At 35.2% G+C, this 14,158-nt stretch overlaps 1 protein-coding gene across 35 annotated transcripts in view; it reads right to left on the bottom strand.

The window, feature by feature from the left end:
- The window catches only part of DLG2 (discs large MAGUK scaffold protein 2), a 1,055,145-nt gene that overhangs the window by 323,918 nt on the left and 717,069 nt on the right, over window positions 1-14,158 (bottom strand). For all 35 annotated transcript variants that reach the window (XM_065049757.1, XM_065049758.1, XM_065049759.1 and 32 more), the window contains one exon: window positions 8,125-8,294. In XM_065049757.1, coding sequence (XP_064905829.1) covers window positions 8,125-8,294 — 170 coding nt within the window. The remainder of the gene's footprint in view (window positions 1-8,124; window positions 8,295-14,158) is intronic.

Raw genomic sequence — 14,158 nt, 5'->3', positions numbered from 1 at the left:
AAGCTAAAGACACCCAGCTCCCTTGGCCTTTCCTCATATGGGTAAAGAAAGTGGACAAAGAAAAGAAAATGCAACATCTTCCTCCCCTCAGAATTCCAGTGTGAAGTTACACCTGTCAAGGTGACAAAAACAGCATCAGGGTGAATCTAGTAAGTCCTGCTAACTGCTCTTGATTCTCAGCAAAAGTCACAGAAAGTAACTTTGACCACAGCAAAAGGACTGGCATCTCATGAGAATGAGGTCACATTGCTACACCACATCGCTTGCTGTCTCTAGTCACAGCTGATGGAACTATCCAGGCAACTGCATAATAAAGCAAAATTTCTATGTAATTCAAAAAGGACAAGCACAGAAGATTTTATCAATTGAAATGTCAATGGTCTACTTGGCTCCACAGATGGCTGAATTTGCCCTGACGTGAAAACAATTTGAGATGACCATCTTCTGCCATTCAGTTGCAATCGTAACAAACAAGATGACAGATTTGCTTTCTCCAGTGAAAGTGAAAAGAAACTAGCCAAGGCTTATTTGCCTTGAAACAAAATCTCAGGCTTTCTGGCACCCAAGCCCACCTGCACATCTTTCTTTCCCTGTGCTGCTCCTTTTGCTCTATTGCAGCCACAGTTCATTAAGATGAATCGTGTTCTGTTGAAGCTGCCTCATCGGTAAGTATTGCTGAAGCAATTTAGTAATGATCTTAACGTGCAGTGCTGGGTATTTATAGCCACCTCAATTGGCTATTAAAATACAGCCCTGCACTTTGAAATTGCCACTGCACCACTTCAGAAATAGTTAGTGTGATGGAGTTGCAGAAAGTACTACTCATTTTGGTAGAAACCTCATCCTTTGTGAATGATTTCTGGAAACTGATACTTAAAATCTACTGTGAGATTAGATGTTCATTTTGCATATTAACCCAGGATTCTTAGAACTGCTTGGAGAGTTTTTAAGAACTGAATGTTTCCAAGGGAAAAACAAAATAAAACAAATATATGTATATAAAATTGCTGCACAGTCTTCCAAGTCATTTTGTTTATTCCTTTACTGCTAAAAATGAGAGTGAAACACAAAAGATGGAAATAAGAATTATCACAAAAATGTAAGATTTCAAAAAGGTGATATCCTGCAGCTCTAGTTTTAGGTGAGATAACCAACTGGCTGGCTGACTTTTAAATTGCATTTGAAATTATCATTGTTTGTCTAGAAATTCATTACTTTATTGATTGACTACTTAGAGGGTTGATTTTGATCCAATGAGACAACAATTTGATACCACCATCTCCTGCCATTTAACTGTAATTGTAACAAAAACATGACAGAATTACCTTCTCTACTGAAGATAAAGAGATGGTAGCTAAAGCCTGAATTACTAGAACTGAAGCGCTACTCCAATAACAATAACTATTATTATATGAGACTACAATAAATAAGCACTATTTTTTTTCAGAAATAGGAGCCCCTCTACAGAATGATCATTTAAAAGCAATATTTCATATGTGGTAATTTATACAAATGAGATGGTAAGTCTGTAGTGACCAAAGGCAGCTAAGACATTTAATATCTTATTTGTGCCATAAAGCAGAATATGATAATTCTAGCAGCATGCACATATCATCACTTAAATTACAGAACAAGATGCTCAGCCTGTGAAATATGAAGGTGCAGATATAACCTGCCGCTTTTTCTCCATCAGGCATTAACAACACTAATATGTCAAAATATTTTTGAAAACCAGCAGAGGCTTTTATAGCAATATCACAGAGCTTTCTAATTTTATGACTTTCAAGAGAAAGTAATTTTCATGTGATAAACTATGCAGACACTCACATATTCTTACATTAGACTATCCTACCCTGCAGCAAAATCATGCCTTTCAGTGATGCTAACTTGTAAGTGATGTTTTTTGAATCACTATCTTAAAACTGGGAGATTATGTATTAGTGCTCAACAGAGCACTTTCTGCTAATTGGATGAAATGCAAGTCCCTTCAAGCAAAGGCACTTCACAAAAAATGATATTTAATTTCAGTTGTGGTTGTTCTCTATTTATACCTGTAGTAAGTGATAGTGTGCTACAGTAACATGAAGTGAAGCACTTAAATTAGAGAACCTAAATTGTTAAATCTAGGTTTGGGAAAGTTTACCTGCTTCCTCATTTTTCTACCACTCTCTTTTTTTTAAGTTGCCCCATTTTGTTCTGTTTTAGATCAGGATTCAAAGAAAAGCTTATAGCACAGAAGAGGAATAACACTCAAAACCAGAAGTAAATTCACAGCTCGTGAGATAGACCATAAGACCATAAGAAATGCTTCAAGGTTCTGTTCAAACTGTGGAAAAACAATTTTGTTGAAAACACTTTGGAGCTAGTAAACCCCCCTTCTTAGCATGAAATCAAAAATATTTTGAAGGTTATAAGTGATCATAAATTAACAAAACATCTACCTAACTTCCCATAAAACTCCCTCTCCTCAAATACCAAAGTTTGCTATGCAAACTTAAGTTAGAGAAAATGGGCCAGTACAGTAGTAGAAGTGATATCTATATTAATAAGATAAAAAGTATCATCAGTCTGAAGCAAGCACTTAAATCAGTTATTAAAAAGAGATCTGAAAGCTCTCAGTGTTCTCTGAAATTGCGAAAGAAATAATTGGGGCTCTGTGTCTGCGAAAGCTCCTTCTTTCATTTTAAGTGCTATAGCTATTACCCGAGATAAAAAGGTAACCTTTGGCTTTGCTTTAGTAGATGAAAATGATAAGATTTCTCCTAACCTTACCAGGAGCAGCATTTGTAAAAATTAAAAGCCCTCTCTATTCCGCTGTTCTGAACTCAACAATTATTTGGCAGACATTTTAAAATACACATAATTCTACTGTACTTTTTTGATTATTTCAGTTGTTACTGCAAGCTGGGATGCCAGCTATGTGACAAAACACAATATTTTTCCAATAAAGCCGAACTAAAATGTGTCAACTTCTATGGAACAGAAGCATGAACTTCTGAGAAACTGTTGGCAGTAGTGGAGTGCAGAACACTTCAGTAATGATACAAGGTAAATCTACAGTGAAATCATACCTTATATTGATGGTGAAAATCTCTGCATCTTCTCAAGAAAACTCCATAATTAAACAATGAGCTAAAAAATATGCTACTTAAAACATACCGATTCTTTTCTCAGTGTAGTAAGAAAGCTTCACTACTACACAGTGACTTTATTCAGTGCCATCAAGAATAAAACAAATGGATATGTGAAAAGGAAATCTACCACGTGTTGCACAATCGCTTCAGGCCAGCACAGAAAACAATGAAATGGAAACTCTGGAACTGGTTATGCCCAGTGACTTCATCTAACATTTAGATGGCTATACATAATTGAAAAAACGAATGCATATTATCCCCTTTGTATTCATCCTATCTTATTTTTGAGTGTTTTATTGAAATGCCCAGTTTAGGAGCTTAGTCTGTGCTGATCAAGAAGAAAATTAAGATAAGGAAGATAGCAATCCAGAAAGAAATACAGAATTGGGCTGAACAGTGCTTAACAGACGCATTAATTTCTAATTTAGAGTCCTCAAACATAATAACACTCCAAATTGCTTAAATGAAAAGTCCTGATATGACCTTAATTCTGAGAGCAGGAAAGAGTAGAGGAGTCAGCACCCCCAAATATATTTTGCTAAGTGCCCAAAGCTGCGTGGGATGAACCTGATCAAAATGTATCATTGGCTGAACTCACCAGGAATGAGAAAGAAGCATGTTAAGAGACCACAGAAAAGAGACACAGCTGCTGACCTGTGCAGAGCCTTTCCCTCTAAAACACTGAACAAAAGGGCAGCTTGAGCCAACACTACAAGATTCTGATGCAGTTCAAACACTATAAGGATAATTACTGTTGAATTATCATGAAGGGTGTGAGAATTCAGTCCCGTTTCTCTATGATTTTATACTTAAGCCACTAGAATATCTGGATAGAAGAATCAGCTATCCTTTCTATTGTTCCTTTTTTGAGTGTTTTTAAGTCTGCCATTTTTCCTCTCAAGTTTCGTGGTACTCAGCTGTTCTCCATCACATACTCTAAACTTCATTTTTGCAGCTGTGTTGTCTTTTAGGATGTCACATTTCCTATAGAATTGAGGTCAGAAGTTTATTATGTGATCCAACACTTCTGTAGTTACTGGAAGCATTATTTATTTTTTTTCTGGTATATAATATCAGAGCTTAAGTTATCAGTTAGGTATTGGTAGGTAAAATGCCCCACAACCTCTGTGTTTAACTAGGTTTCTGATTGCCAGTAATTAGCTACAGTGGTAGAAATCCATTTTACTGATTGATTCTTTTATAAATGAAATTAAAAACCCCATACTTTCTATAACTAATCTAACATCAAGCATGCTACTCAATAATTCTGATTTCAGTAAAAAGTTGATTTGCAGTGTGACAGGACAGCATGGAAATCCCAGAGACCAGTGGAATTCCTTTGGTTTAAAATCTCCCAGTCAAATGCAGTTGTATGGGTTTGAGCTCTGTCATCTCTGAACAGTGACTGAAGTTTGTAATTCACTGCTCATACACAGTTCCTAGCAGGGGCTTACAGAGACCTAATACACGAGTTATATCACAAAGCAAAATACCACCATTAAATTGCTTTGGTATGGGTGTCTGCATGTTTGTTCCCCAGGAACAAGTACTGCAATGTACACAACACATTCTCATTACTGTTAGTCTTGATATGTTTTAATACGGAGCAAGAAAAGCACATCACTTAAGGACAGAATTTTCAGTAATGTCTAAATCCTATTGATTTGTAATAAGAAAGCTGCACTGTGTATCCTTCCTCCATTACAATCCTCAGCTACTGCAAAGACTCTGGCTGCTAAAATCTGTCCTGAGAGTGACTGAAATAAAACACCTGCTGTTTACCACTAAATGCTATGCAAAGGCAAACAGTGAATCGCTATAATTGTACATCTGAAGGGGCACACATGAGGCATACAGAAGACAATCTCCCAAGCACATGAAAGAGAGGAAAATCCTTCAATAATCAGAGTTTGCAATTACCGTGAAGACACAGACTATAGACATCAGCCAATATTATCAACGAGGTGTGGCAAAATGATGAATGCACAGCGCTAAATATCCACACAGCTGCAGTTCTGCTGGAAACCTTCTTTCATCTGTTACACAGCTCATTTGTGTCTTTGTTTACTTCTTTTCCCAAAAAGTCAAGTTGAAGGATTATACGGCCTTTTAGCACATATGATGCTATGACAGCTTTCCTGTAAAGTGACAGGAACAATTGAACAGGGATCTGTGTTCAAAAAGGACCACCTGGAAGCACACGACCATGGCCTTTCCCCTGCCATGTGCCCAAAGCCATTGCTACACCATGCATACTTCTGATGTTCAAAATAGATTTGTGAAATTAACCTATGTCTTTTATATGGTGGCAGCTAGATAGAAAAATTAAAAGCCACTTAAAAACATCAAATCTTTATGGTCTCAGAGATATAAAGCCCTCATTCTGAATTCCTCAGATGAAATTAAAAGAATATTTCTATAAAGAGCCTTGCAAATTTCCTTCTTTATCACCTTCAAGTGAAATGATCTACTGCACGTACATAGGCAAGCTAATGATCTCTGAGTTTATTTGGCATTATGGCAGACAAGACTTGCTTTCATGAGCTAAATTCTCAACAGAGCGAGGAATGAACTCAGTATATACTGACAGACAAGGAAAGAAGCAAATGAAAATGTATTTGCTGCCCCAAGTTTAGAATGGAATGGCCTTCTTGTCTGAGTACGAGGTTCACTTTCTTTATTCACTTTGCGAGTAGGAAGGAAGGATTGGTGTGGTGGGAACTACCACTTAGTATCTGAGTGTCTGAGAATTAAGAAACACTGTGAACATAAATACTAAGTTGTTTTTGCACTTTATAGCAATGGTGTGAAAGAGCAGTTCACAGATAAATCACCTGAAATATGAATAGATAAGTATCACATGAGTGACTAGCACTGAAACCTATGGCCAAGATTCACAAGTTTATTCTCAACTTCTAACATGAGTTTGATGCATCTCAGCAGATAGTTTATTTTTCATGGAAGACTTTGAAAAATTTAAAGGAAAACTGCTATGGATATGATAATTAGTACTGATAAGATTTCCAATCAATCTATAACTTATTTTCTTCATTCTGATTTTTCATCAGAAAAGCATACAAGGTTTTACTTCCTTACTGCCTAAATTATGAAGATACAAAACCTGGCTTTTGCAAAGAACTAGCCCATCACCTTTTTTTCTTTCCATCCAAGTTTCCAGTTAACTTATTTCTATAATATTGAAGTGAAAATTAAAAATATATATATTCAGCTTAACAGTAAAATTCACTATTTACAGTACATATCTGTAGTAAACTTCATATAAGAATACAGCTGCAGAACTGATGTTTGTACCACTCAAGCAGTAAAGCTGCTTAGCTTGTCATAAAAGACACTTTTTTGGTATCCACCCTCTTTTATGAAAATAAATGTAAAAATAAGTAGTTTCAGGCATACAGTAAAAAAAATATGATGCAAAAATGTTATTAGATAATGATTGTCTCTTTTGTCCACTTCCACAACGCAGCAAAAATTTGGTCATAGCGAATAATTTTTACTGTTTCATTACAACCTGAAAGGATATGTTAATTCTAGTTTCTTTAGCCTTAGGTTACTCAAAATGACTATCGTATCACACACTTAGTTTAATTCCAAAGCTTTAAAAACACTGCTGCCTGCACTACTGTTCTGAGTTCATACATGTACAAAATCTCATTAGAGATGCTTTCCTATTAAAAAGTCAATTTAGCATTGTAATTGACCACAAGAATCCAGACTTTTGGGGGTTTGCCCTCAGAAGCGTGTTTAAAAATATCTTACTGTTCACCAAGAGTAGCAGATGATGAACATTCTACTATGTCAAATAACCGTGATATACATAGAAGAGGCATAGTGCAATATTGAAAATAGTGCACTATCCTTGCTTACGGTGAATGGATAATCTCAGCAAGTCCAAGTCTATTAGAAACAAATATACTCCATCATTGGTATAAAAAGCTATGTAGAAGTACACTGTACTGTTCACATGAGATGAGATGTAAGGGAAACCACTGAAAAAGCTATAGGCTATTCAGTGTAGATGAAACAGGCAAAATAATCTCATATGCATGGCATATATTAAAATATATGCAAATTTCTTCATTTCATGTAAGTACGATTAATTAAAGACTTGCTTATGAAATAATTACTATGGATCTAAAAGTCTACTGCTGTTCATTCTGTTCTCACATACTGTGAAAATATTCATTTTCTTTGCCCAGAAATTAGCCATGAAAAAAAATAATAATAATAAAATAACATATATATATATATATATATATATGTATATGTATTAATCAGAGGGAAATTTCAGGCAGGAAAAAAATAAAATGAAATTTGTTAAAAATAACACTTCTGCAGAGAAATCTTTTTGCAAAAGGGAAGGTGAAAATACCATGTTCACAATCTATAGTAAAGCTCCTAGGAAGGAATTTGACTTTTTTTTTTTCTGTAACCAGAAGGTTCTGTGGAAAGTGATAAAGCTGATTTAGACTAATAAAGGTTTCATGCTAGACTTCCAGGTAATTTTGTTGAAGGATAAAAGAAAATTCTTCTGTGTATTGCAGTAAGCTAGTATTCTCATCTTCTTGTTCCAAAGATAACTGTAGAAGAAACCATCAACATTAAAGTAGAAAGAATAAGTTCATAAAACCTTCTGAAAAGGGGGACAATTCAGAATCTTTGTATTAAACAGCATCTGTGTATATACTGCCAATGTAAAGCACAATATCCTTGCATCTTGTATTTCTTCAGGACGTAACAAGCCATCTCCACAGTAAACATTAAATGAAACAAACCACAACTCCTTTAATTCCTTTATGTTTCAGTAAGAGGCACACAACCATGAATTCACGTTCTACCAGCCTAAACTAACTGCATTTCAGTATTTGACAGGTCAAACAGTTAACAAGTCAACAAAGTCAGATGCCATTTGAGCCACAAGAGAGGTTAAGCATCAAGATTAAAATGGTTGTCCTTTCATTTCCACATTTACCTTTAGGTCCTTTGAACAACTTGATCTCTACTACGGTCTCCAGAATAGGTCTCCTTCGACGAACGTACAATCGCACTATGGAGCCGGCCTCTTTTAGGGCCTCCACGGCTTTGCTGTGTGAGACTTCTGACACGTCGACCTCATTCACTCGCAAGATGCAATCGTTGACCCTACAAGAAAAGCAAAGAACCATAGATACTAAATGTTACTTTGGATGGAACAGAGTTTTGTAAGTAGTGCTGTAAAAGGAAGAACACTTCTTTGGGAAGTCTGACAGATGACAGAATTAAGGCAAAATAATTAATCAGCAAGGAGACAGAGACAGAACTTTTAGTCCCCTCAAAAGACACACCTGATTCAAACTAAAGTCTATCAAATCACCTACATTTACCATCCTCCTTCATAAACTGGGGTGAGATCCATAGGGTGATATAAATTAGTAATAAACATCTTGTCTCTACAGACTTCATTAAAACACTTTTTACTAAACAACATAAGTTACAACATTCATGCTGCATGCTATTGCTGCTACAGTTGCCCTTAAGGAAATCAGTTGATTTAATTTAATAGAGACCAGTAATCTTTCAAATACCTCTCTAAATCTCTCATATTTCTTCATCAGAGACAAATAATTCTAAGTTATCAAAATAAAAATGACATCCTACAGAAAGCAGACAATTTAAGAGAGAATGTTTCATGCTAAACAATTTGAGTAAATTTAATTGTGTATATTTTCACCGCTGGCTGTAGGCTCCGATATCTACTGTGTGGTAATAACAACTATTTTTCATAGTTTATTGATAAAATTCCCTCATATTCTTACTTTGTGCATTTAGTATGTTATCTGTGGATGAATTAATATGTTCACCCTAAAAATGTCCTGGTTAGATGGAGCAGTATTCTCCTTATCTGACAGTTGGAATGGAAAACTACACCTTGAGAGCACTAAAACCCATCTCCAAAGCAGCAGGCTAATGATACAACTACTGAACCATCCTTTCTTTGCAAATGAGGGCGAGAAGAGCAAATTCCAAAGAACTAGATGACTTGAGACCCTATTGTTCTTATGTGAAGTCCATTTATCATGAGACACCTAAAAGTAGTTTGGGTAGAGAAGAAATAGGCATATGTTAATGAATGTGTTCTTCCGTGTGTCTGAAAGGACAATTGGTGAAGAAAATATTGGTTACTAAAAATATTCCCATTTCTGCTATGTTTCTATACATAAAGATCAAGAGTTGAATGTAACTCTTTGCAGCAAAAGAACACTTGATCTGGCTATTGCTCAGCAGTCTTAGCACATGAAGGAAGAATAAAGGTTTACTAAAATTTTACCTGAACTCTGGAGAATTTAGGGTGGGGTTTTGTTATGTTCTTGTGCTGCTGATTTTGTTTAAAATACAAAACAAAATAACAAAAAGACCACAACTATTTGAAACCAAGATTTTCTGTGTTATCAGCCTTTTGGAAGAACATTTACAGGGGAAAATGCTGATAGCAGTCTCCATTTGACAACTGGTTGAACTTAGAAGGGTCACAATTGATACTTCCCTTCTGATAAAAGGTACTGAATTGCAAAGTTTCCAGTTTTCATTCAATGGTTGGGTTTACTGCTTTCCTTCAATGCCAGAAAATATTCTAATATAAATTGCTTTATTCTTTTAAATAAATCATGAGTACATCCTCCTACTGCTTCCAACTCAGAAATATAGTAATTATGTCTAAGCTGCTAGCCTTTCTATTAATATCACTACATATCAGATTCTTGTCAAATTTTTTACTCTTATTGTTGTCATATATTAAATACAATTGGCTATACCATGCTTAATGAACAACTATAGGGTACTAACCATTGGATGGTTATGAAGATGAAAAATTAAGAAAAGGTTGTAAAAACACTAAAAATGAGAATAACATTTATTTTGTTTTCAGATTCTCGGTGCCCTGCATTGACTAATATTGATCTTAATAGATAACCCTATCTACCTAAAACCTCTCATAAAGGCTCTAGTGACGCCTCCTGTTAAGGAAAAAAGAATCTTTCAGGGAAAGTCAATAAACAACATGGAATTAACTTGCCAAAATCAGTAAGCCACACACCTCCATTTACTGAAAAAGCAAGACCCCTTGGAAAAGAACATTTACACTCCAACAGGAATCTCACCTTAGTGTCTAAAATTTGGCCTTTTAGAGTTAACTATGTCTTTAAAACAGAAAGACTACCTTTAATGGAACATACAAAGATTCATCCTGCTGCTGTAGGATTAATGGAAGAGTGAGAATATAGAGCCGATCCAGAGATACAAATACTTTCAGACAAAGTTTTTTGTTTCATACAAATAAAAACTTCGCCAGTGCAGAAGAAGCAGGACAACAATTATCCAATCCAGTCCGCTATGACGAACACATCCAGCACTAGATGTCCAGCTATACCCACCAAACCTGTAGGTTTCTTTTCTCCTTCACAAAGAAAAATAAGAGGTTTTTAGTTTTCATAAATAAAAGAAATACAATGCTCAAGAACATACATGGACATGCGTAAAGTGTGCAAGTGCATGCACATATAGAGTTGTTTGAGCTTTAACACAATTATTTGGATGGCGTGCTGACCACATACTAGATAAACAGAACAGAATGATCTCAGAAGTCTACAAATATTCTTTGAGAATATTCAGACCTCTAAAACAACAGGTCCATGCTACAATTAAATAAATTACACAAGCTGGTGAGCTGTCTCTAACCTTAACCATAATGGCTAAATGATTATTTTATCATATTAACTTAGACACTCCATAATCCTTTTTCAATTTAGAAACACAGAGTCCTTGGAAGTTAAAAACAAAGCATTATTCACTAAAAAATAAGACAATTTCTGAGAAGACAATAAAACAAGAAAGCTGAAGAGACATCTCGATGCACAGACTGTGACATGGTATGTTTCTCCTTAAATCTATGTGGAAGGTTTTCAGGCCCAATACTTGTCATGGTTGTTATTATCTAAAGACAGAAGTCTCTGACAGTGGCCTTAGAATACTTTTTCCTTCTATTTAAACTCTTAGAGAACAGCTCCTACTCTGCAAGAACTCTGCTCTTTTAGTGACCTATAAATGCTGCAACAATACACACCTAAAATAATAATGGTAAAAAAGTCAGTAAATTGAGTTCAAGAAAATTCTTTCATATGAGATGATCAAGCCCTCCAAAGTATTTTCCCAGAGTCATTGAGATATTCATGAGACAAATTTATGGCAAAAGTGTATTCCAGTTGATACATGGATTCCTTTCTCCATTTGTCTCGAAACGTTCCTATAGTCTGTAGGTGGGTATATACTACACGTAGAAGTTAGTGTCAGGCACAGATTCAGACCTGTGCCAAGGAGAGGATCTGCCTCATAATCCAGGATAGTAATACACAAATCCAGCAAAAGAGATCCTTGTAGTTTCACCAATACCTACAGTAATTCAACACACAAAAATCCAGGCAGGAGGAAAAATGTTCCAAGATGACTTATTTTGTTTTCACAAGATACTATAAATACTTTTTTTTAGTATTAAAGCATGCATCTAACAGTCTCGGCACTTCTAAATTATTGCTGTTCTACTTGTAGACCTTAACGTCATATAGTTCTTTAAGTAAGATCTATACATACAGTTATCTTTTAAGATTGAAAAAAACAAAAGAAAAAATTTCTAGTGAATTGTAGAAAGTTCTAATGAGAGAAGAAGCAGAAAATGAAGTTGTATTTGAAGCTATGGCTAATGACTGAATACAAAAATTAAGAAACTAGAAGAAATTGCATTTTCCCTAATACTATACAGAAAGAACTCTTAAAATTATTATTAAGATTTAGAAAACTTTAATTGCTAAGATTTAACAATACAGTCTCAGCATCTGCTGATGGTACAAATCCACAGGCTTCTTGACTCATTTTACTCCTGTTTCAATGAAAAACAATGTGCGATAAAAAGTATTTTGAAAACTGCATGTGCCGTGCTGGAAAGAGGAAAACAAAAAAAGACCTAAAAGCAACGTTCACCCTATTGTTTCTTTGGAAAAAGAGGGACTTCACATCTCAATTCAGCACAGCATGTAAGTCTCTGATTAATTTTTGAGTTGTAAGTAATCTTATTTCTATTTTAGCTTGGGGACTTGACATTATGCATATACTTAAATGTATTCAAGTCCACAGAATCACCCCTGCAGGTAATGTCTGAGTTAAAATGAGTTAGGCAGCTCTTCCCATGGCTTGCTGGCTCATCTAAATACTTTAATAAAACAGATATATTATACGAGATTTTTGTAGAATAATAAAGATATGAAGAACCCTGGATTGTAAAATACAGAGCACATGCTATAATCATGCCAAAACAGTTAAAAGGGACACAAGAAATGTGAGAGAGATTTTGCCATCAAGGGGAACGGTCAGAGACACAGAGATTTACCAATAGTCGTTAGTAAATTTAAAGCAAATAAGAGATTTGATTAATTAAGGAAAAATACTATTCTTTAAGGTTTTATTCCAAGGTTGTTCTAAACTTGACTAGCTTCATCTGGATTTCATGCTTACTGTTTTCAAGAAACTGTGCAGACATCCCTGAAAAGCTGATAATTGCTTCAGTCAAGTCGTAAGAAAATAAGGAGAGTACAATCCTTAGGCACTTACTGGAAATATAGTTGGTGACAACTGGTAATGATCATTCTGTTCACTTGTTCCGTGCAATATGTTGCCCTGAAGAGAAACCAAAAGCACCCTAGTATGACAGCAAAGAGCTCCAGGAGACCAAATGGTCCTGCCAAGACACATTAGATCACTTGTAGCTCCATGAAGAGCTACCAACTATGGACTCAAGAACAAGAGAATGATCTATCTATGCTCCATGGGAAAACTTGACACTAAAAGCTGCAGTAATCCATGGGTCTTAGCTTTCATCCAGGCACCACCCTTTTTAGCTGCCTTCTTAGAAAAGCTTAAATGGATATGGACTTTATTTACTCTTTAGTTGAAGCTTAGAAACCAAGGTAAAAGTACTGTTATTGAGGCAGAATGAGTGCAAAGCTATGGCATAGACTAGGTAGACATATATCTACATATAACAGTGTGGAGGTATCAGGTAGACAGCAAAAATAAGAGAGAAAAGCACTAAACTTTCACTTTGTTTCTTTGCTCCTGCTTTGTCTAAACTTTTTATACAGTTTCCCTATAGAAGGTTGATGCTTGGTTTCTTCCAGGAGTTGCAAAAACACAGCACTTTAAGCAGAAGCACAAGATTATAAGTGACAAGCTGAAAGGACTGATCCTTTCTTCAAGAGATCAGCTAATAATAACTTAAATACATTATCTGACCCTACGAGAATCAGGCTAGTCCTTTAGTTAAAGGAGACTGACTCTCCCCTACTTCTTTTTTGTTTAATTCTATATACATCCTTCCTGTTACAAAGTAAGAAAGACTTCCAGCATATAGGGGTAAAAAATGTAATTATTGTTTCTGGCTCACATAATTCATTTACAAGAGGAATATTTTTTTTTTTTTTTTAAATTTCAACTAAGAATTCAGAATAAAGGTTTTCAAATTTACTACAGCAGTCTTCAGATCTGTCTTTCTAGTTACAGAATATAGAGCTAAACCCAAATGACAATGTTATGTGTGTACTATAGAACATGCTGTTTCCTTAGGTATAATGTTCCTTAGACACGATCCAATTTCTGTAGCAAATTCACATATAGCCTCAGGCCCCTTTCTGACATTGTAACACAGTATAAAACTACTGCTATGTCCAATTTAAAAATAAAGGGATAAAACTTGGAAGTAGAAGAAAAATTCAGATCTCATTGGCAGTTTCTGACTATTTCTGGAAACTAGAGAGGATCTAGTGCTTATGGAAATGTCTGATCAGCCAATCCTCACTCAAAATTTGCATGTTTTATAATGAAATTCCAAATATCTCACGAAATGGTTACAGGCTGAAAATAATACTTGATAAAAGTTATTATTTTGGGAAGGAAGGAATAATTTTTGAAAGACACAGCAGAAT

The sequence above is a fragment of the Columba livia genome, chromosome 1 (assembly GCF_036013475.1).
Source record: "Columba livia isolate bColLiv1 breed racing homer chromosome 1, bColLiv1.pat.W.v2, whole genome shotgun sequence".
Classification (NCBI taxonomy): domain Eukaryota; kingdom Metazoa; phylum Chordata; class Aves; order Columbiformes; family Columbidae; genus Columba; species Columba livia.
Note: the sequence above shows the minus strand (reverse complement) of the source record. Positions and strands in the feature narration are given on the sequence as shown.